This window comes from Labeo rohita, chromosome 10 (genome assembly GCF_022985175.1).
Source record: "Labeo rohita strain BAU-BD-2019 chromosome 10, IGBB_LRoh.1.0, whole genome shotgun sequence".
NCBI lineage: Eukaryota > Metazoa > Chordata > Actinopteri > Cypriniformes > Cyprinidae > Labeo > Labeo rohita.
Genome location: NC_066878.1, coordinates 16,725,394 through 16,746,196, shown reverse-complemented (window position 1 = coordinate 16,746,196; position 20,803 = coordinate 16,725,394). Strand labels below are relative to the sequence as shown.

Below are 20,803 nucleotides of genomic sequence, written 5' to 3'. Positions count from 1 at the left end.
CATGGGTTCCCATTGTCTTCAATTGTAAACAGTGAGACATTTCTCAAAATATCTTCTTTTTTTAGCCACAGAAGAAAGAAAAACAGTTTTGGAATGACATCAGAGTGAATAAATTATAACAAATCTATTGTCCTTGCATTCCTGTAATGTAGAGTATTGAAGAGTAAATCAGTGTCAGACTGTCACCTAAAATAAATCAATAAAAAGTGCACTTGTGAAAAGGAAGAAGGAAGTAAATCTGTTGCCCCGCCTGAGACTCCACCAGTGATGCTTCACAGAGTGAGGATGAGGGATAGTATAAATACCATCCACTCCATCCATTCAGTACAACACACAACTCAGAGCCTTGAGTCCAGAACCAAAGAGACAGACACCAGTTACAGGTAAGAAATGCAGTGTCTAAAACTTTGTTTAAATAACTTAAGTTTTATTGCACTTATCGTTAACCAATGTGATTCTGATTTTAGACTGTTTTAGAATAAATTCTAGTGATATTATTTTTTTCTGTGTCCCTACAATGTAAAATAAGTTTGTTTGAAAACTGGCAAGTTAGATAAAAATGCAATTTTATTCTGTAGTCGTATTAATTTAAAGGCTATTTTAAAAGTTTATTATTTCATCATATACTTTTTGAACCTTAGAGTACTTTACCTTCAAAGACTGCTGAAACGTATAAAACAGTGCAATTTCTCAACAAAAAACATTATGTCTTTATGTGCTTACTCTCTAAATGTCTCAATATGTGTTTCAGAGATGAATCTGCCCACTTTTCTTTTCGTGGTGGGATGCTGTTGCGCCCTTTCACTGGGTGGTAAGTTTACCAATAATCATGCAATCAAAGATTAAACTGCTAATGATTAACAATAGGATTGATAACATCAAAACACACAGTTTATTCAGTCTTGTGCTTTCAGTCATTTAAGCTGTTCATCTGGTGTAACATCCATCTTGGCCGAGGGTAGACAAGTTCGGTCCTAGAGAGCCGCAGTCCTGCAAAGTTCATCTTCAACTGTGAAAAAAACCCTCCCTGTCTATAGCATTAGTAATCCTAAAGACATTGGCTAGGTCTGTTTGATTAGGGTTGGAACTGAACTCTGTAGGACAGCGGCTTGATAGGACTGAACTTGCCTATCCCCGATCTTGGGTGATCCAATTTCATGACTACATATATCACTTGTTTAGTCCAAAGTGCATCAAGAAAATAAAATTGTACACAAAACAGAAATTAATACAAGGCATAATTGTCTCAGATGGAGGGAAGTTCACTAGAATTAGTCATTATTAGCCTTTCTAAGGCTATCTAGTAATGCAATACGGGTTTCTTTTTTGAGCAGAAAAAGAGAGTCCTGGAAGACAATTCATTCTAGATTCGATTGAGGAAGCAAAGAAAATTGTGGATGCTGCTTACAAGTATTCTCGTGACGAGTAAGTAACATTTTTGAGAACATTGTTTAATATTCCTGTTCTCTCATCCCAGTTATTGATCTACTTATTTTTACAAATCTCTCCACTTCCAGGAGTTTAGCAAGGGTGCGCAGAGATGTCATCAAGCCCTCTGACAAGCTACGTCTACTGAAACAGCCAGCCCGAAAGACACGTGAGGCCGTGAGAGCAGCAGACTACATGGTGCAGACACTCAGGCTGATCAGTGAAAAAGCCCATCATGTACACAAGAGGTCCATCAATGCTACAGGTATGAAGACCACAAGTTGCAAAACTCAGATCAGATATATCAATGTCTGATGTCCCATGCTCAAGACTGTCAATGTGTGTTTTCTCATAGACCTGCTGACTGTAGATGAACTGAACACCATTCAACGTCTGACAGGCTGTACGGCTCAAACCCGACCTCCATCTTGTAGGACCACACCCCTCATAAACAAATATCGAACTATCACCAGTGTCTGCAATAACCGGTCAGTCTTTCCCTCCTTATTCAGAATAGTCTTTTTCAAAGACTCAGTGTTTGCCTGGCTAAACAACTAACTTTATCATTCCCAGGAGAAACCCACGTCTTGGTGCATCCAACACTGCTTTTACCCGTTGGTTGCCTGCTCATTATGAAGATGGCATCTCACAGCCCAAAGGGTGGGATCCCAGCCGATTGCACAATGGTGCAACACTGCCCCTGGTATGATGGAGATGATTATGAATAGTTTAATGAAGTTTCCTTGATAATCAGTTGGGCCACCAATTTGAATTCTGTCTTCCTCATTGATTCCAGGTCAGATTGGTTTCAAATCGTATTCTAAGCACAGCAGATGCTGACATAGAGAGTGACCGCGAATTTACCTTCATGCTCACCATCTTTGGCCAATGGGTTGACCACGATCTGACTTTAACGCCCTTCTCACCAAGCATTAGGTCCTTCAGCAATGGCCTCAACTGTGATGAAAGCTGTGAGCGCTCTGAACCCTGCTTCCCAATTCCGGTCAGTCAAGGATTGTCTCTCTGTCAATGATTGTCCCACTCATGTTCTTGTAAAATTACAGTCTTTCATGCTGTATATATAATGTCTAAACACAGGTCCCTCCAGGAGATCAACGGTTGAGTCCTGACACCTGTATCCCTGTCTTCCGTTCGTCACCTGCCTGTGGTTCCGGAAACACTGCCTATATGTTTGGTGGGAACCCCAAAGTTCGGGAACAGATCAATGCCCTAACAGCTTTCCTAGATGCTGGACAGGTTTACGGATCCGAAGATGGACTAGCAAAGGAACTTCGAGACCTGACCAATGATGGTGGTCTTCTACGTGTCAATGATCAGTTCCTTGACAATGGTCGAGAGCTTCTTCCCTTTACCAGTGTAGAAAGCAACATGTGTGCCACGCGTAGGAGAACCCTTAATGACAGCACCCTAACAGAGGTGCCTTGTTTCATTGCAGGTCAGTAACTTGTGCCTTCACAATGCATATTCCTCGGTGTCATTGATAAATCAAGAATCTAAAACAGGGGTTTCCAACCCTGCTCCTGGAGAGCTATCATCCTGCTGATTTCATCTCCAACCCCAAACAAACACACCTGAACCAGCTAATCAAGGTGTTCAGGCTTATATGATTGTTGGAGCAGGGCTGGAACTGACATCTGCAGGATGGTAGCTCTCCAGGAGCAGGGTTGGAGATCCCCAAACTAAAATGAATGATATATGCCTTTATTTGCACAACTCCATGTGGCAAATGCTAATGAACTCTCAATGTGTGTAGGGGACGTTCGTGTTGATGAGAACACTGCGCTTACCTCATTACACACACTTTTCGTGAGGGAGCACAATAGATTGGCTCGTGCCCTCCGTGTGCTCAACCCTACCTGGAGCAGTGAAACCCTATATCAAGAGGCAAGAAAAATTGTTGGTGCATACAACCAGGTAAAGACACCTAACGAAAAGTGCATCAAGCATTAGTAGTTACATGTGGAGTACAGGATACATATGCATGATCAACTTCTCCTGTCTCTTTCAGATCTTGGTCATGAAGGAATACTTGCCACACATTGTGGGCCCTGATGCTTACAATAGACACCTCGGACTCTATCCAGGTTATGATGAGAATGTGGACCCCACCATTGCAAACGTTTTTGCCACTGCGGCTTTCCGTTTTGCCCACCTGGCCATCCAACCCATCATATTTCGTCTTGATGAAAATTACCGGAACCATACTCAGTTTCCAAGCGTGCCCCTTTACGAGGCCTTCTTCTCTCCTTGGAGAGTAATCTTTGAGGGTGAGTTTGTGAGGCTTGTTGCAGCGTAGTCTTCCATCTGTCACAATTGCTCTCTTTTGATCTTATTTTACTTCTGCTTTTCTTCTTGCTTAGGCGGCATCGACCCTCTGCTTCGTGGACTGATTGGTCGGCCAGCAAAACTGAACACACAGGACCACATGTTGGTGGATGCTCTTAGAGAAAGGCTGTTTGCCTTTACATCCCACATTGCTTTGGACTTGGCTGCCCTCAACATGCAACGAAGCCGTGACCACGGTATACCAGGTAAATATTCTGGACTCATTCACAACACATTCACACCAAGTCTCAGAATCCTTTAAACCAGGGGTACTCCTGGAGAGCAACTGTTCTGTAGAGTTTAGCTTCAACCCCAATTAAACACACCTGAACCAACTAATCAAAGTCTTGATAGGCACACCAGAAACTTCCACAAAGGTGTGTTGAGGCAAGTTAGAGCAAAACTCTACAGAACAGTGGCCCTCTAGAAGCAAGTTTAGGCATCCCTGGTTTGAACCCCACCTGTCTTAATGCTGCATAATCACCCCATATGTTTTTGAGAGAAGACTTTCTGGATAACCTTCTGCTGTTCTTTTTTTATAAGGCTACAATTCATGGCGTCGGTTCTGTGGACTGTCCGCCCCTCAGAATGAGCAAGAGTTGGCTGTGGTGATGAACAACACTGAACTGGCTCGCAGACTGATTGAGCTTTATGGCACCCCTGAGAACATTGACATTTGGTTGGGAGGCGTTGCTGAGCCATTTGCTCCTGGTGCTCGTGTTGGTCCTCTTTTTGCCTGCCTCATCGCTACACAGTTCAAGCACATCCGTGAGGGTGACAGGTAAAGATTTCTTTGCATTTAGTCCAGGGGTGTCCAATCCTTCTCTTGGAGGGTCACTATTCTGCAGAGCTTAGCTCCAAACCTCCAAATAAAGGATTTCAGGAAACTTCTAGGAAAGTGTGTTGCAACTAATCTCTGCAGAACACTGGTCCAAGAGCAGGACAGGACACCACTGATTTAGTCTGAGACTAGTATGTGTTTGAGAGGTGTTAATGCCAAGTGTTACGGTGTGTTCAGGTTATGGTTCGAGAACCATGGAGTGTTCACCAACAAACAAAGAACAGCACTGGCCTCTGTGTCACTAGCCCGCATCATCTGTGACAACACTGGAATCCTCAGAGTTCCCTATGACCCCTTCCGCTTCACCAGTCCTGCCAGTTTTGTTAACTGCGCAGATATTCCAGCCTTTGACATTAGCCCTTGGATTGAAACCGGTAAGGCATCTGAGCAAAAGATCAGTTCAATGCATATGTGCGACATACAGTCATAAATCATCTTCCTCTGACTGCAAATTCTGCCTAAGCTTCTTACTACCTTTGTATGTGCCCGTAAAGCACCTAATTATGGTGGTATAGGCATATATCAGTTATTGAAGAAAATCTATTTGCATAAATACCATAATTTGGTTCACCTGTAAATTTGGTGTTTGACCTTTCAGGTGATGGTGGTACCAACATTTCAGACATTGGAAATGAGGTTAGACAAGTGTTTGTTTTCTCTCGAATACATGCAAAAATAGCAAGTGACAATCAACTCACCGCAAAATCTCTAAACTGAGCACAGCACTCAAATTGCACCAAACCTTTGTAAGCTGTTTAATCCTTCCTTCTGCCTTTTGCTTGCTTCAAGTGATTTTGCTTGGGTTTGGGGCATCTTTTATGTTTAAAACTGTGATTACAAACATTATAGTACAAACATATAACATCTATTTATTACCTCTCAGATACAGAGTCGTTCCAAGGACCTCCCGGACCCAGAGGACCTGCAGGAAAACCTGGTAAGCAAGTCATACATTAAACATACACTTTAAATATTACTTCATCAAAGAATGCTTATCATTTATTCTATTTTCTAAATTTTCCAGGTCCACAGGGTGTAGCAGGCCCCCCTGGACCTCCGGGACCTCCCAGTAATACTGCAGGACAACAGTCTGCCTTCTTCGCTTCCATTGGCACCATTCTTCCTGTTACCACTAAGATTGTTGTGTTCAATCAGGTCCTTTACAATGGACAGAACCATTATAACCAAACATCAGGGGTGTTCTTTTGCCAGGTACCTGGTATATATGAATTCCGTTTCTCATGTCTGGGAAGTCGGACTTTGGGTACCGTCACCTTAAGGATAAATGATACTGTAGTGCTAGCTGCTGAAACAATCAACCTTAATATCCGATCATTAGCTGAAGGGAGCGCAGTTCTGAACCTGCAGAGAGGAGACTGTGTGTGGATAGAGGCTTCTCGGGGTGCTAATAGTTTAGGAAGGTCCAGTTACTTCACGGCCCATATTCTTTTCCCTGTTTGAGACTATTGCTTATAATGCATTATTATTTTCCTTTCATATAGCGGTTGGGTTTTTCTTATTATAAATGCAGTTATATATGCCCTTTTCTGTTGTTGGTGGTGTTTGTTTTTTTATTAATAATATGACTATCACTATTAACTATGCAAAATTAAGGTTCAGTTATATTATTGAATTTTGCATTGTTTTCTTTTATGTACTGTCTGTTGATATTTGTTGTTTTCGGGTTTTGTTGTTAGATCGCAACAAAATTATTCTGTAGTCCATGGTGTGACAGTTATTTTTGTGTATGCTTTTAGCAAAGTGAAATAAACAACAAAAAAAGAACTTTCTGTATCATCAATTTATTATTAGCCTTATTCTACTTCCTTAACGGTGAGGGTGAATACTCAACTAAGGGAAAACGCTTATATAAAAGTCCAAATGAAAATTGTGACTTGTCAACATAAAACATATCAATAAAGACAAATCACTCTCAGTGGTTATTCTGTAATCCAGTATGCCTGTTACTGAAACTGTCAGCAGCTTCAGCCTTCTCAGCATGAAAGTCTCTGCTAACCTGGCTTGATTTTGTGTAATAGAAATGGCACAGGGAAGCATTTCCTCACAAGCGTTAACCATACAACACCACAGAAAACATTCTCACTTACAACATAAACTGAAAAAGGGTTGTTGTAACATCATGAGGATAGCAGGTTGTGGACGCAACCAAACTAACCACAAGCTGTTGTGACTTCTTATGTTAAGATGTAAAAATATCTTCATTTGTCCTCTTGCTAATACAACTTGGTCATATTCTACTCAGCGGGAGCAAAACAAACAAAAAAAGTCCTAAAGGTTATTGTCTTATATTTAGTCTAACCTGACATCCTTGTTGGCAACTAAAATTATAGTGATTTAGAAATTCATAAATGTTAGAGTCAGGTAGCCTAACATTAACTACAGGCCGCATTTCTTAAAGGGGTCATCGGATGCTAAGTTCACTTTTGCATGTTGTTTTAACATTAATGTGTGCTGGCAGTGTATGCACAAATCTACCCTATAATGATAAAAATCCATGCAGTGGTTTTTAATTAATCTGTAAAAATAATATCCCCTTTTTCAAATCGAGCCATTCTCAGATGCCTGTCGGTGTGGCGTCGCACCGACAGAGACCACTCCCACGATAGTTGATTGACGTGAGCGTTTTACCTCAGATCAGCTGTAACAGTCTGCCCTCTTTGTTTCGATGCTGGAGCAGGGATGTAAGTTAGACAAGAATATCTCCGATTGAGCGATTGGGGTGGTGTGTTGCTGATATAATAATGAACGTAGTGGTTGTCATTTACTCCTGACATCTAAGCCGCTAAAGATACAGATTACGTTTGTTTGTGAAGGGAATGCACCTCCCGATCTACATATATCCGTCTATGTTCGCACAAATCATTCTTGATCCAGCTTCACTTAGAGCAGAAGTGAGTATAAGGGTTTTTTTATGAATCTTTGCCATCGCCTTTCCTAATAATGTGCTAGTTAGCAAGTTTAACGGCTAAACGCGGCTAAAGTAAACAGACTCGTCTTTCCACAGAGAGAAGAGAGGGGCGGGGCGAGCAGAGCTCATTTGCATTTAAAGCAGCATCGACCAGAATGAGATGAGTTTTGCAGAGCTTATTTTGGCAAGGTAAAAAGGGTGTTGTTTTACACAACCATTGAGAATTTTTAACCAAAGTATATCGTAGACTTTTCATTAACACCCTGAAGAATCATATCAACCTGTGATGACCGATGACCCCTTTAAGAAAACCTATCCACCATATTTTTCCCATATGGGGCGGCCATTTGTAAATTTTATTGGTCTGACTTCAGGGCTCATCTGCATCAAGCTGTTTTTAGCTGTACAAAACAGCCCGTTGCCGCTTGATATTGCAAATGAATGTGTTTTACCATATTATTTTAATTATCTTAATTATGAACACACTGGTTTGTAGTGCAAAGGAAAGGCTATGAAACAATTTAAAATCATCGCATTGCTTTTTGTATCATTATAATGATTGTTTTTGTTGTTTTTATTGTTTAAACAATGCGTATTAATTAGTAGTAATTATGGCAATTCTGGCAGCACTTTATATTCCGCTCCTGTGGAGGGCAGCAGACCGATTCAAAAGACGAACATTTGTTTGTGGAAGTGAAAGTCTGCAAAACACGCCTAGATGACTTACACTATTTGTGTTGTGGCTAAAGACTGTGTTTTGCTTACTATGAATAAAAAGAAGAAGAAGAAGAAGCCAATCATGGATCTGTCCTCCCGTGCTGGTCTCGTGTTTCCTGTCAAGCACTTCCAGCAAACATTCAGTGACGGAAAGCTCCCGCGGACAGTCGACGAGGAAGCGTCGGTGTTTCTCACAGGGGTGTTGGAGTTCCTTGTGGCTGAGATCCTGTGTTTGGCGGGAGAAGACGCTGTACTTAAACAGTCAAATAAGATCACGTTACATCATCTCCCTGGACTGCAGGACAGAAAGAGATACGCAAAGTTGTTGGAACTCTCTCAAGAAGAAGAGAAGGAGGAGGAAGCGGTCGGTGTTGCTACATAGTTCACTGCACTTTTTGCACTTCTGAATGATGCACGAACGTTTATTAAGTCTTTAGCGTTGTTTTTCACACATACACACTGTTCTTTCTCCTGTGTTTGACATGGTTCGTCTCAAAGCTCTGCCATATTGCATTCTTGATGGACATATTTTGCCTTTTGCAACTGAGCAATCCTTGAGCAAGCGTTTTAAACATTATATTTGTTGTAAATAAATGCTGTGAAAGTACACTTATTCGCACGTTGGTGTTTTAAAAGATCTCCACTACTACACAAGACTAAAAAAAAGAATATTTATTAAATATAAAAGCACACTTAGACCGCAAATTTCCAGCAAACTAGAAAACTTGTTCATAAAGTAGAACATTTAATATATGACCAAGGACCACAAAACCAGTCATAAGTGTCAATTTTTCGAAATTGAGCTTTATACATCATCTGAAAGCTTAATAAATACGCTTTCCATCGATGTATGGTTTGTTAGGATAGGACAATATTTGGCCGAGATACAACTATTTCAGTATATGGAATCTGAGGGTGCAAAAAAATCAAAATATTGAGAGAATCGCCTTTAAAGCTGTCCAAATTAAGTTCTTTGCAATGCATATTACTAATCAAAAATTAAGTTTTGATATATTTACAGTAGGAAATTTACAAAATATCTTCATGGAACATGATCTTTACTTAATTTCCTAATGATTTTTGGCATAAAAGAAAATCTATAATTTTGACCTATACAATGTATTTTTGGCTATTGCTACAAATATACCCCAGCGACTTAAGACTGGTTTTGTGGTCCAGGGTCACATATGATCTTTATCTATTTAGATTTACAATGTTAAATCAGTGTTTTCACCCGTTCTGTGGCTGCTGGTTTTTGCTTATTAAAGCATTGTTTTCGTGAATAGGTCTGTATAAATAACTTTTTATAAGTATCACAAACATAATTTATTCCCACACCATAATAATGACTTCAGTGGCCCATTTGCATAAAAAAATACACTATTGTATCAAAAATACGTGACCCTGGACCACAAAACAAGTCTTAAGTGGCATGGGGTATATTTGTAGCAGTAGCCAACAATACATTGTATGGGTCAAAATCACTGATTTTCCTTTTATGCCAAAAATCATTAGGATATTAGGTAAAGATCATGCTCCATGAAGATATTTTGTAAATTTCCTTCCGTAATTATATCCAAACTTAATTTTTGATTAGTAATGCATTGCTACTCACTAAAAAATGTTGGGTTAAAAATAACCCAACTAGTAACCCAACTATGGGTTGGTATAGCACCTTCCCATCTATGGGTTATTTTAACCCAATGAATTGGGTTAAAATCCAGTTGGGTTAAAAGTAACCCAACAGTTGAGTTAATTATTTAGATTCATTTATATCAGTTTTTATTTATTTATTTATTTTTTTTTATAATAAAAATACACTATAACACTACTTTGTTTTCAAATAAATATTTTATTTAAATATGCAAATATTTTTTTTACAAATATATTTTTAAATGTAAAACAGTCATACTGCAAATGTTTACAAAATAAGTGTACAAGAATGTGAAAATATAATACATTCAAAACACAAATATGCACACACAACTGACATATTTTCAAGATGTACACTGAATTCAAAACCAACTATTCAAAACTAATGTTTATTTATCTGATTCTGGTCCACAAAACCTGTCATAAGGGTCAAGTTTTTTTGTATTTAAATATAAACATGTTTACTTAATATTCTAATGATTTTTGGCATGAAAGAAAATTTGATAATTTTGACCCATACAATGCAATTTTGGCTATTTCTACAAATGTACCCATGATACTTATGACCGGTTTTGTTGTCCAGGGTCATAAATGTGTATCAATTCATATTTATTTATATCAACACATACACAAATGTGCACAAATAAAACAAACATAACATACAAACTTTTATCAATAAAACAAAAATAAAAAATCATAAACACAAGTAATAATAATAATAATAATAATAATAATAATAATAAAACAAAGTAAATCTGCTGGCTGCTGGACTTGCTGATAATCAGCAACATAAAAAGTTTTTACGGATCAATAAATACAAAGTTTCTAAGGAAGAGGTAATGTGTTGAAAGAACTCCTGGAATATTAAAGACTGTGTGCTGCAAATGGGTGCAGAGGAGCTTTGGGTAGTAGATGTCATAAATGTAGAAATGTCTGAAACACAGATCCACTGCTTGTAGTAAGGTCTTCTGTTCCACTGTTTCACCGTTGAAAATGCTAAAAACTTCTTCTCTTGGAGTTAGTGCAGCAATGCTGGTGTCATCCGGTCGCATAAAACTTCCTTCATTGACTCCTTCCTCTGTGATAAGATGAAGCAGAAGAAGAAACATTTTACAGATAAACTAGAAACATTTTTTCATAATTGTTGGAAAACCTACACTACTAATCAGAAGTTTTTGAACAGTAAGATTTTTAAAGTTATTTAAAGAATTCTTTTCTACTCACTAAGCCTGTATTTATTTGATCCAAAATACAGTAAAAGCAGTAATATTGTGAAATATTTTTACTATTTTAAATAACTGCTTTCTATTTTAAAAGCTTTGAAAAGACTGGACAATTACATTTTAAATATATTCAAATAGAAAGCGGTTATTTTAAATGCTGTATTTTGGATGAAATAAATACAGGCTTAGACAGAAGGGAATTCTTTAAAAACATTAAAAATCTTGCTGTCCAAAAACTTTTGACTGGTAATGTATATGGATCACTAATATAAATAGTTTACTTACCTTGAAATATTTCAGTTAATTGGCATGTGGATGTTTAATGTATGAGATTCCACTGTTGTAATTTTTCCTTCACTGAAGAACCCAATGTCTAAAAATAAGTATAAACACATTTAGTACACATTTAAAAAAACATGCAAATCTGTCATAGCTTATAATAGAAATGGCTGTAATTAGAGGCGAATCTAATATATGCATAACAATATTCAATATAAATAAACCATAAAAACACATTTAGTGTTATTCCAATTAGTGCTCGCTTTCCAAACAACTGACGCTTGCCTTGTTTTGACCAGCAGGCGTCGCCGTTGTGTCACGAACGATTGGAAGCAGTGAATCATTTTGCGAATTAAGCGATTCGTTTAATTGATTCGAAACTTTGAAAAGCTTCGTTTCTCCCATCACGTCTTGCTTTTGGGAAATGTGATTATTTGTAGACTTTTCTAAACAGAGAATTAACTGAATTTGAGCGCATCTCTCTGAGCTGCCGCTGAGCTAAGGTTACATACTGGACCGAAGTTGAAAGGTTCGTGCGGCGCGGTTTAAATCAACAATGTCTCATTTAACATTAGCCATTTCCCATATAAAGTTAAATGTGATAACCATTAATGCGACCAAACAAACTGTAGTCAGAAACCGTATGTCTAGAACCCTTCATCAGCTGTAAAATAATACTAAACCTGTAGTAATGGTAGACGGTGATTTCAGTAATGTAAGTAGTCCTGTATACATTCCACCATACATTATTAACTTTAGGTTACTGTAATACATCTCTAAACAGTTTTACAACTTTCTGCTAATGTTTATTTAATTTATTACTGCTAGCAACCTAACTGGGACAGCTAAGTTAACGTGACGTTATTCGTTTACAATGGAGCTCATTCTCTGCAGTAACGTTACAATACACTGACTAAAGGAAACTACATCTTCGTTAAAAAAAAACAAACATACAACAACAAAAGTTCAATTTTGAAGTGCATTTCACGTTCTTCGTATAAGTATAATGTTATAAGAGTTATTTAAACCCTATTACTTACCTCACACTGATGCAGCAGCAGCTTCTTCTGTGGTCAGACACTGTCGACCGTTAAAATTTGAACTGTCGCCGCGGGAACCAATTAAACCCAACGCTGGGTTATTATTAAAAACAACCCAACGATGTTTAAAAAAAATAACCCAACGTTTTAGAAAATAACCCAACACAGTGACCCAATATGTGTAACCCATCTATTGGGTTAAAAAAATAACCCATCTATTTTTACTGTGTAAGAACTTCATTCGGACAAAAAGGTGAATTTCTGGTACCACTTAGATTCAAATAGTTGTAACCTGGCCAAATATTGTCCTGTCCTAACAAACCATGCATCATTGGAAAGCTTTAGCTTTCTGATTATGTATAAATCTCAATTTTCAAAAAATTGACACTTATGACTGTCTTTGTGGTCCAGGGTCACATATATTTTTGCCATGATTGTATCACTTATTTTACTTTTTGTTTTGTAATTTGTGTTTCTGAACACTGTTGTCCAAATTCAGGATCCCTAAAAATAATGTAGGAAGACTAAATTGATTGAAATTAATTTCATTCCATAAAAGTAAAGAACAAAGTAAAGAATGTAAGATATTCTCAAAAGTCAGTGATTCAAAAAGTAAACATGAAGATGCCAGATGCTGATAGTTACATAACTTTACCAACAGGTGGCGCCAATACTACACTACAGTGAAAGGTGAATAGTATACTATTATATTACTCACTACTGCTACAGTATAGCATGTATACTGCAAACAGTATGCAAATGTATTAAAAAAAAAACATCTTTTTTTTTTTGCATCATACTCCTATAAATTACATTTTTACGTAAAACTGCATCACATATTTCCAACTCAACGTTGTTTTTGCATAGCTTATTAATTAATATTTCACTACACATTGAAAGATGTGAGTCCATTTCAGCTGCATATAGATTTACATTGGGCATGTATGTGTTCATTGTCAAGAGACTTTTATCTATTTAGACAATGTATTACTGGATATATTTATGTATACAGAGGGTAAAATAAGAATTGAACACGTCACTATTTTTTTCAGTAAATATATTTCTAAAGGTGCTGTTGACTTGAAATTTTCACCAGATGTCGGTAACAACCCAAGTAATCCGTACATATGATTAAAAAGTTCAGAAATTAAGTTATGAGTAATAAAATGGAATGACACAGGGCAAAAATTACTGAACACATGAAGAAAGGGAGGTGTAAAAAGGCACGGAAAGCCAAGACAGCAGCTAAAATCTATCATTAATTAGAAGGCATTCCTGGTTTAAAAAAAATAAAGCTCACACCTGAGCAATGTATGCGACTAGTTTCTCCATACAGGAGGCATCTTGAAGCTGTCATTACCAAAAACGTACTTTTGTACAAAGTATTAAATAATTTTCAGTAGTTCAATACTTTTTTCCTCATATCATGCCATTTTATTACACATAACTTAATTTCTGAAATTATTTGTTTTATTTGTATTTGTATGGATTGTTTGGGTTGTAATTGACATCTGGTGAAAATTTCATGTCAACAGCACCTTTAGAAATATTTTTACTGAGACAAATGGTGACGTGTTCAGTACTTATTTTACCCGCTGTATATTGTCTAGCTAATTCTACTTTCACAATATTATTTTTGTCCCCCATTGTCTGTATTATTATCCATTCAGACTAAACTCTCTTTCTTCTGCTACTTTCAATCAAACAACCTATAATCTCACCCTATTATAAGAAAACAGACACAAACAATGCCAGTCTACAAAACCAGTGATGTTCAGAAGAATTTCTGTGGAAATCTAATGTTTAGCCAAAAGTCTGAGCTCACTTTGAATTCTTCTTTTGTCACCACCAATGATAACATTGTGGTTTACTCCTACCCATAAACAGCTCCCATTCGATGGGATTTATAATGAGGGAATTCAAAAATGACCCAAAGGGAATGACAGAAATGTTTAGAAGAGCATATGGGAAGACGTTACTACTTGGTGTTCTGCGAAAGGAGAGAGGGACTCCTCCCCTTGTTCGCTCTCAATGAATTCTCTCCCAATCCAGCCTACACGTGCTGAGTGCCACGTAGGCCAGTGTTGATGTGCACAATACCAGTTAAGGCTTCGCTCCTCGCCTCTGAGTAATGGAAACCTGCTGTTTTTCAGGTGAAATCATCTGAAACAAGCTGTGCCGAGTTACTAGTTTATTTTGATACACTTCTCCAAGTTACAGATTTTTTTTTTGTCAGTTGCTTTAAGTTGCTTAAAAACGTTTTCTTGTATGCACTTTTGTGCAATGTAATGTTAGATATTAAAAAAATTAAATAAAAAAAAAAATATCCAGATAAAAGCTATATTGGGATTTTCCCCATACGTTATTTTCCAAACACAGAACGTTCCCTTAAAGTTAGTTTTTGATTCCCAGGAATCAAATATTAACTTTTTGGGAACTATAAAATAGTGTTCATAGAACATTTCGGGAAATACCAAAGGAAGTTCAGGAAAGCAATTCATGTTTTAATGTTGCTTGTGTAGGTTTTACAAGTGCAATCACATTTACCATTGCCCGGCAAAATTTCGCAAGCGAAATCCAGTCATTTCTATCCACCGTTTTCTTCAACGCGGAAGTAAGCTTATGGGTAAGACTTTCTGTTCATTAGCTGCTAACGAGAAGAATGACGTGCAATAAAAGGTAAAACTGTTTCCACTACAAACTAGTGTGCACATAATTAAGACAACACATTAAAATAATATGGTCAGACACAATAATGTGCAATTTCAAGCAGCAAAGCAAGTTTTGTATAACTAAAAATATCTGGACGAGGATGAAACCGGAAGCCTGACCCATAAATGTACAAATAGCCGCGCCCTTACGGAAAAAATGTGGATAGGAATCCGCACTATTACGAGTTTCGCTTTGGACACTCGAATTCGCGATGCTGACCAACAAAAAATGACTTCTGTGTGAGTGGTGCTTATAGTGTATTTCTATAATATTGATAACAGACAGTTGAATAAGTTTGCCTGAGAAATTTCGCTAATGTGACCGCACTAACGCGTTCCAGTTTTCCGCCTAAATGATGATTAATCGCAGCTTTGCCTCATTTCCTTGACCGCCACTTTAGTCTGTCTGTGTTTTCACCAGACGACTTTTACTGCATTACCTATGAACTGAAGAGAAAGTAAGCAACGTGGACAGAGGAACTAGGTTAATTACTTTCATATGTGGCTCTACTGCCTGAGGAAAGCAGCAGCAGCCGCTGCCAGAGTAGAGGGAAGCCCAGGCGCTGAACGTACCGGGTGATGTACAAAAAATCAACAGCGACCCAGTACAGCTGGTTCTGTTCATGTGGCTCTCAGACGACGAGGACAAAGTGTTTTCTATTTTTCCTTCTTGCAGCTGACATATCAGACAGCTGTACTGGAATGCGAGACTTTATTAAAACGTTTGAATCTGGCCTTGTGGAGTATGAATAGATTTTCGGAGCCTGTGCTTCATTTTCTGAATACCCCATCTGAGTCCTTGTGAAGAAAAACACTTTTATTTATATCTTTGAATGCGCCAGCATATCGTGGAGGAGGATAGGAATTGATGGTTTTATTTTAGAACGCGCTGCCAGTTAAAAGTGTTGTTGCAATGTACTTTACATTCATTTTATTCTTGTCATAGCCTACTACTTTTGAGCCAACTGCAACGTTTTCACATTGTTAAGAAAGTTCATCTGAGACTTGCATACCTCCAAGAAAGTTTGGGCAGACGTCCATTTTTGTGCAAAATTAGCCCCACTGGCACGTTTCAGCATTACGCAGGCGGTTCAGGGAGGTCATGTAATGTTCATATGGCCCATTTTGAGTCTGAAGTCTGTGTGGGTGTTACATATTTTCTCGGGACCAGCATAACAATAAATCAAACATTCAACTGATACAGTTCTTAACATTTAACACTGATTTACGGGTTCTTTGATGACACAACTGGAGAACATAGCATGGACTTAACGCATAACACGCTGCAGACTATAAGACAGATTCCTGGATGCTGATTGGTCGATGCAGCATTCCAGCTGTGACATGAATCACCTGTTCAGCTAGTATATAACTGACAGATGCTCTGTTTTTTTTTTTAGTGGAAATCAGTTCGTTCAAGATAAAATAAAGTTATATTCTTTCCATTAATGTTAGTACATTTTAGAATAAAATTTACATTTTAGTATTTTTGATATTTTGATTATTTAATTTTATAAAAGCATTAAGGCATTCAAAACATGTCCTACTTTATTTCTTAAACGAATAGTTCATGAAAATTTGTTAATGTACTCACTATCAGATGAGTTTGTTTCTTCATCAGAAGAGATTTGGAGAAATTTAGCATAAGATCTAGCATAAATTTAGCATTGCTCACCAACATCTGGTCCTCTGCAGTGAATAGGTGCTGTCAGAATGAGAGTCCAAACAGCTGATAAAAACATCACCATTATTCACAACTAATCCACATGACTCTAGTCCATCAGTTAACATCTTGTGAAGTAAAAGCTTCATGTTTGTAAGAAACAAATCATTTATTAAGATGTTTTTTAACAATTCTGTTCCATAATCCATAATAACGCTTCCTCCAGTGAAGAAGTTTATCCCCTGTTGTCCTCTCACATCCAGCCACATTTGTTTATCTGTGCATATTTCTCTCCTGATTCAGACTAACAACTTTTTCACGGAAACAAAGCAATATTATGGATTGAGGACTCAAATGTAATCAGGAATCAATGGTTTGGACTTAAAAATGTCATAATGATGGATTTGTTTATTACTAACATGGATTACACACATTACTTGTGGATTATTGTGATGTTTTTATCAGCTGTTTGGACTTTCAATCTGACGGCACCCATTCACTGCAAAGGATCCATTAGTGAGCAAGTGATGTAATGCTACATTTCTCCAAATCTGATGAGGAAACAAACTCATCTACATCTTGGATGGCTTGAAGGTGAGTAAATTGTCAGCGTAATTTTTTAGTTTGAACTATTCTAGTAAAAGACCTTTTTTTTCTATTTGCATTATTTTAAGTTTGAAAGTCGGGCAAGTTGTTCTGAATAAATTTACCCAAATGAGGTTACAAAATATCTCAGTTGCTGCAGTTAGCAAATCTTTAGTATGTGTGTAAGAATACCATACTATTGTTAAGTTAAAATGTGCCCTCTAGTGTCCGCAACAGAGTTTGCATGATGGAAGTTCATTGCACTCGTGGATGATAAATATGGAATATCTCATCTCAAAGAGATTCATTCTAAATTGACTAAGATAATACATAGTCTATGGGCTGAGAGTGAATGCCACAATGAAATATCATCTATGTAATTTATGACACACGTTCAGTGAAGCCTTGAATTTAAAGGATATTTTCTGTTGGTTCACTGAAAAGAGAGGGAAAAAGACTTTGGAAACCTCTCTATCTACTCATGCAATGTTGGTCCTTTGCGGTTTGTCACTGGGCATGAGTGGTTTAAGAGGCTAGACGCAGAATTTGGAGACCATTGATTAAGTTTTTCTAACTATCAATTATGCTAGCCATAGGATGCATTGCTCATGGGAAAGTATAAGGCAGTAGTTGGGTCAAATGAGAGTATGTACCCTAACAGTTAAGGGAAAGAGTGGAAGAAGGCATCTACGTTAAGGTCTGGGTGGCCCAGGTGAGTTTATGATTGAATGTTATAAACAGTGCATGATGTGATGAACGTAGAACAGTTTCCAACTCTTACTGTAACTAAGCACGTGATGTTTAATGTAGCACCTCATAAAGCTGTAAAGCCCCCACACATAACTTTGTTTTCAGAAAAGAGCTGTAAAGTAATAAAGGATTTAGCAAAAGTTATAGGAGGAACATAAAAACGGATGTTGTTTCATGAGCAACAGCTTCCTGAACAGACAATGTAGTGTAAATCTGTTTTGCTTACTTTGCAGTCCTCATTCTATGAGAACATTGATATGGAGACATTTTGCCAAGAGTTTTTTTTTTTTTTTTTAAGTTCATCCAAAAGTCAGACTGGGAGGGATTTGTCACGACACAACATGTTGAGAAATGCAGATGCAAAAATCATTTCTACACTCTAAAAAATGCTGGGTTATTTTTTTAACCCAAATGCTGGGTTCAGCCCATTCGGTCATTTTATTGGGTTATTTTTAATACGTTTACCCAGGTGCTGGGTTATTTGTTTTAACCCAAATGCTGGGTTCAGCCCATTCGGTCATTTTATTGGGTTATTTTTAATACGTTTACCCAGGTGCTGGGTTATTTTTTTAACCCAAATGCTGGGTTCAGCCCATTCGGTCATTTTATTGGGTTATTTTTAATACGTTTACCCAGGTGCTGGGTTATTTTTTTAACCCAAATGCTGGGTTCAGCCCATTCGGTCATTTTATTGGGTTATTTTTAATACGTTTACCCAGGTGCTGGGTTATTTGTTTTAACCCAAATGCTGGGTTCAACTTGTTGAGTCATTTTATTGGGTTATTTTTAAGATTTTTTACCCAGGTGCTGGGTAGTTTTTCTGTAACCAAGTTACTGGGTCATTTTTAATGCTGGGTTATTTTTTCCACCCAGCCATTGGGTTGAGCCTGTCTCTGACGAAACAACCCAGCTGCTGAGTTACAGTCAGTCAGAGTGTGGGATTTTTGAGTTCTCCACAGGAGAAAGTGGTTCTCAGCGCTGCTGATTTGTACTTCTTCAGTGTAATAAAGTTTTGTAAACATTTTATTTCATTTATGAAGTCTTTATTGTGCTGTAAATTGTGTTGTTTTACACAATGCAACATAAAGACAAGATGTCAGTCAGCTGCGGTTGTTTCGCAGGATGGAAACGCCTTTTGCCTTACATAAAATAAATGGATTTTATTCATTATTGTACTGAGTTCAATCTTAAAATATGTTCTCTAATGTCAGTACTGTTTGGCAGTTTTTGGAGTTAGTCATGGCATCTTTCAGCTACGAGTAAAATGCGAGGCCGCGGTCTGAAGTTCGCAGTTAATCAGGCGAACAGCAGCCCTTCAATGGCTCAGATTTCGGCGATACACCGACATGAGAATTAGCGCTATTTCGGTAAAAAGTGATTACAGAGAACGGTTGAATACACTAAAATTTAAAATTCTACTTTTAAATGTTACATTTTTTATGTCTAAAATGCGTGTTAAATGAGTTTAAATGTATGTATTGTAAACGATGCTGTATTCACCCAAATAAATTAAATTTGTCTTCAATTGATCAAAATAACCCAGTATGTGTTCTGTCCAATAGGCCTATTTACCCAGCGCTGGGATGTCAAATAACCCAAGTTGGGTTGTTTTAACCCAGCATTTTTTAGAGTGTAACTTTATCCAAACATCTTTCGTGAATAATATTTTAAAGTGGTCATCGGATGCTAAGTTCAGTTTTACATGTTGTTTGAACATTTACTCCCGACATCTGAGCCACTGAAGATGCAGTTAATTATGTTTGTTTGTGAATGGAATGCGCCTCCCGATCTACATATATCCGTCTATTTTCGTGCAAATCATTCATGATCCAGCTTCACTTAGAGCAGAAGTAAGTATAAGGGTTTTTTTTAGGAATCTTTGCGATCGCCTTTCCTAATAAAGTGCTAGTTAGCAAGTTTAGTGGCTAAATGCAGCTAAAGTAAACAAGCTCGTCACTCCACAGAGAGAAGAGAGGGGCGGGGCGAGCAGAGCTCATTTGCATTTAAAGCAGCCTCGCCAGAATGAGATAATTTTTGCAGAGCTGATTTTGGCAAGGTAAAAAGGGTGTTGTTTTAAACAACCATTGAGAATTTTTGACCAAAGTATATTATAGACTTTTCATTAAGACCTTAAAGAATCATATCAACTTGTGGAAAATGGGCATCCGATGATCCCTTTAAAGAAAACATTATTAACTGAAACAGTTTTATATCTGTATTTATTAATTCATTAGAAGAGAAAATGCATAAAAAATTAAACTTATTGTTTTTTATTTATAAATATGTTGAAAAATAATTATCAAGATTCGCGCAATCAAGAGTACGTCTTATTTGGTTACACTTGAATTTTTTTTTTTTTTTTTTACACTAGGTATCTCCTGTTTTATCTTTTTGTACATTTTTTTTTTTTTAATATTTTGATGTCTGTGGGAATGCACAGCACTGAGGAAAATGTCAGCAAATATTTTTGCACTGATGTAAAGTAGGTCACGGGGACAGTAGTTTTAGGTTATTTTCACAAATTCTTCGCATATTTGTGTCTTCTTTTGAACATGTTAAACCTCACGTTTTACCGTTTCATAAGAAAGGGGCTTTTCCGTTACCGGAGCTTGTATAACAAAAAACTTTAAAAAATCAG

The 20,803-nt window shown here is 37.3% G+C and overlaps 1 protein-coding gene across 2 annotated transcripts; it reads left to right on the top strand.

Annotated features, from left to right (window-relative positions):
* The first annotated feature begins 273 nt into the window (after nucleotides 1-273).
* Nucleotides 274-6,400, top strand: mpx (myeloid-specific peroxidase). Of its 2 annotated transcripts, XM_051121132.1 has the most exons (16): nucleotides 274-383; nucleotides 752-811; nucleotides 1,335-1,425; nucleotides 1,518-1,693; nucleotides 1,784-1,916; nucleotides 2,002-2,131; nucleotides 2,225-2,431; nucleotides 2,527-2,884; nucleotides 3,203-3,363; nucleotides 3,458-3,716; nucleotides 3,810-3,980; nucleotides 4,318-4,555; nucleotides 4,793-4,989; nucleotides 5,214-5,251; nucleotides 5,499-5,552; nucleotides 5,640-5,805. In XM_051121132.1, the coding sequence occupies exons 2-16, from the start codon at nucleotides 754-756 to the stop codon at nucleotides 5,652-5,654; spliced, it is 2,286 nt and encodes a 761-aa protein (XP_050977089.1). In that variant the 5' UTR covers nucleotides 274-383; nucleotides 752-753; the 3' UTR covers nucleotides 5,655-5,805. The 2 variants fall into 2 exon arrangements, with proteins under 2 accessions (XP_050977089.1, XP_050977088.1); XM_051121131.1 differs by lacking the exon at nucleotides 5,214-5,251 and having other exon boundaries at nucleotides 5,640-6,400.
* Nucleotides 6,401-20,803: the final 14,403 nt, after the last annotated feature.